The sequence below is a fragment of the Mesitornis unicolor genome, unplaced genomic scaffold (assembly GCF_000695765.1).
Source record: "Mesitornis unicolor isolate BGI_N332 unplaced genomic scaffold, ASM69576v1 scaffold54153, whole genome shotgun sequence".
NCBI lineage: Eukaryota > Metazoa > Chordata > Aves > Mesitornithiformes > Mesitornithidae > Mesitornis > Mesitornis unicolor.
In genome coordinates, this window is record NW_010173743.1 from 1 (window position 1) to 2257 (window position 2257).

At 44.6% G+C, this 2257-nt stretch overlaps 1 protein-coding gene across 1 annotated transcript; it reads left to right on the forward strand.

Annotated features, from left to right (window-relative positions):
• Positions 1–185: 185 nt before the first annotated feature.
• NMI (N-myc (and STAT) interactor) lies at positions 186–1178 on the forward strand (the record flags this gene model as incomplete). The annotated part of the gene is made up of 3 exons (XM_010180802.1): positions 186–354; positions 788–894; positions 986–1178. Coding segments are annotated over 3 exons (469 nt in total), but the record flags the coding sequence as incomplete, so codon positions are not given.
• Positions 1179–2257: the final 1079 nt, after the last annotated feature.

A 2257-nucleotide genomic window follows, 5' to 3' on the forward strand; every position in this document is an offset into this window, starting at 1 on the left:
GAGGGAGCACTCAGTCCCCTCATCCAGAGCAGTGATAAAGATGTTTATTAAGATCTTTATAAAGAGTTATACTGCAGACTTAAATCTGCTTGACTGTTAACCTTGTAAAAGGAAAGACTGCTGCTCATTTTTCTGTCCTGCGGTAAACTACATAAATTACTTCTTTTCCTATCTTGGTTCTAAAGTACCAGGTTAAAAAAAAGGTGGCAGAAATGAAAGTCAAGTTCACTCACATGGAAAGCGTGAGGGATGGTTACGCAGATATGAACACTCACTGTGTTTTTGGTGTGACTACAAACATCCCGTTTGGGCTGAACCAACACCAGGCGCTGCTGACTTTTGAGGATGAGGAAGGTATGATGCTTATTTTAGGTGTAAAATTTAAAGATTTACCTTTTTTTTGGGAAAAAATAACAACAAAGAGTAGACTGAGAGCCTTTCACTACTGTGATACAATCGGTAGAAAATAATTCTGGGATGTTTGTGTTGGATTTCCAGACTTCTGCTCTCAGCTAATACAAACAAACATTTGAAATTGGGAATATGTTTCAAGAATTGTCAAGGGTGACTTCAAATGTTTCGACAGCGTAATTTGGTTCTTTTCTTTACCCTGGGCAGTACTTTACTGTGGACCCATCAGATGAGGGGTGGATGTGAGGGATGGTTCAGTCTGTGACTTGCCTGCTTCCTGCTGGGAAGAGACATTTTTAAGAGCCTGGGGAATAGTTTTGGGTTTATAAGGATTAAATAAGGCTTTTGCTATCTGAAAACTTGTGGTCTTCCTTAGTTGCCCAGAGACTGGTCAGAATGGGTAAGCATGCTGTGAACCTGGACAACAAAGTAGCAGACGTGAGGGTGAAGCCTTTTACACTTGAAATGGGGATGAAATTTCAGGTAATCGACTGAAACTCTAAAGGCACAAAGCTTTTGGTTCATTTTTTGGATGTTTTCAGTCACAAAACGCACAAAAATCCTATCTTTTTAGCTCCATGTCACCATTTCCGGAAGGAAGATCAACGTTTCAGAAGTACCTGAGCTAAACATTCCCGAAGACTGGATGAGAGACAAATTAGAGCTGAATTTCTACAAATCCGAACAGGGAGGAGGAGGAGAAGTGGAAAGCGTGAGCTACGACAAGCAGTCCAGAACCGCTGTTATTTCGTTCCTCAGACCTGGAGGTACAGAACATCGGGTTTTTTTAGCCAGTTTTACAGGCCATATTGTCCACTCTGCATTACATTGCATTGCATATTCCACTTTCTGTTAATTTAACCACTAAATGTAGCAATTTCTTCCAAGGGAGAGTTAAGCAGGTCAGGAGCAGATGTGGGTTCACCCACACATCTGTAAATCACCATTTCATCATCATCTTGCTGATCAAACACGGCCTCATATGCAGTTTCTGAGCTGTGTTTCTTTCTTTCTCAAAAGCCTCCTTTTTTTTCCTTCACGTTGCTCCACACTTCTATTGCAAAAATGAAAATTAGGAAAATGTGTTTGATTTTAGCTCTCGTTTCATGACAATGAAGTTAAGACAGGCATTCAGATTGCCCAACTGTATGAAACTCTCTGAAGATCAGCGGAGCCACATCGATTTACAGCAGCTGCTTTAGATTTATTTCAGAAGTTTTTGTGGGTATTTAATGATTTTGCTCTTCTGTAAATGCCTTATTTCTTTCTTTTTCAAAATGCATATGAAGAATCTACGAGCGTGCTATCACAGAATCCCAGAACATTGGGAGTTGGAAGGGCCCTGGAAAGCTCCCCCAGTGCACCCCCTGCCACAGCAGGAGCACCAGAGCAGTCACACAGGAACACGGCCAGGGCTTTGGGTGTCTGCACACAAGGAGACTCCACAACCTCTCTGGGCAGCCTGGGCCATGCTCCATAACCCTCACACTCACAAAGTTTGGCCTCATCTTCAGCTTGAACCTCCTGTGCTCCAGCTTGGGACCATTGCCCCTTGTCCTGGCATTGGCCATCCCAGAGCAGAACCTGGCTCCTTCCTCCTGGGGCCAGCACTGGACACAAGATTGAAGCTGTGGTGTGAGCAGGGCAGAGCAGAGGAGCAGGAGAAGCTCTCTGCCCTCCAACCACCCCTTCTCATCCAGCCCAGGATGGCGTTGGCCTTCTTGGCTCAAGGGCACATTGCTGCCTCATGGGCATTGCTGCCACCAACATCCCCAGGTCCCTTTCTGCTGTGCTACTCTCCAACAGCTCCGTCCCCAACCTATCCTGGTCCATGGGGTTCTTCTTC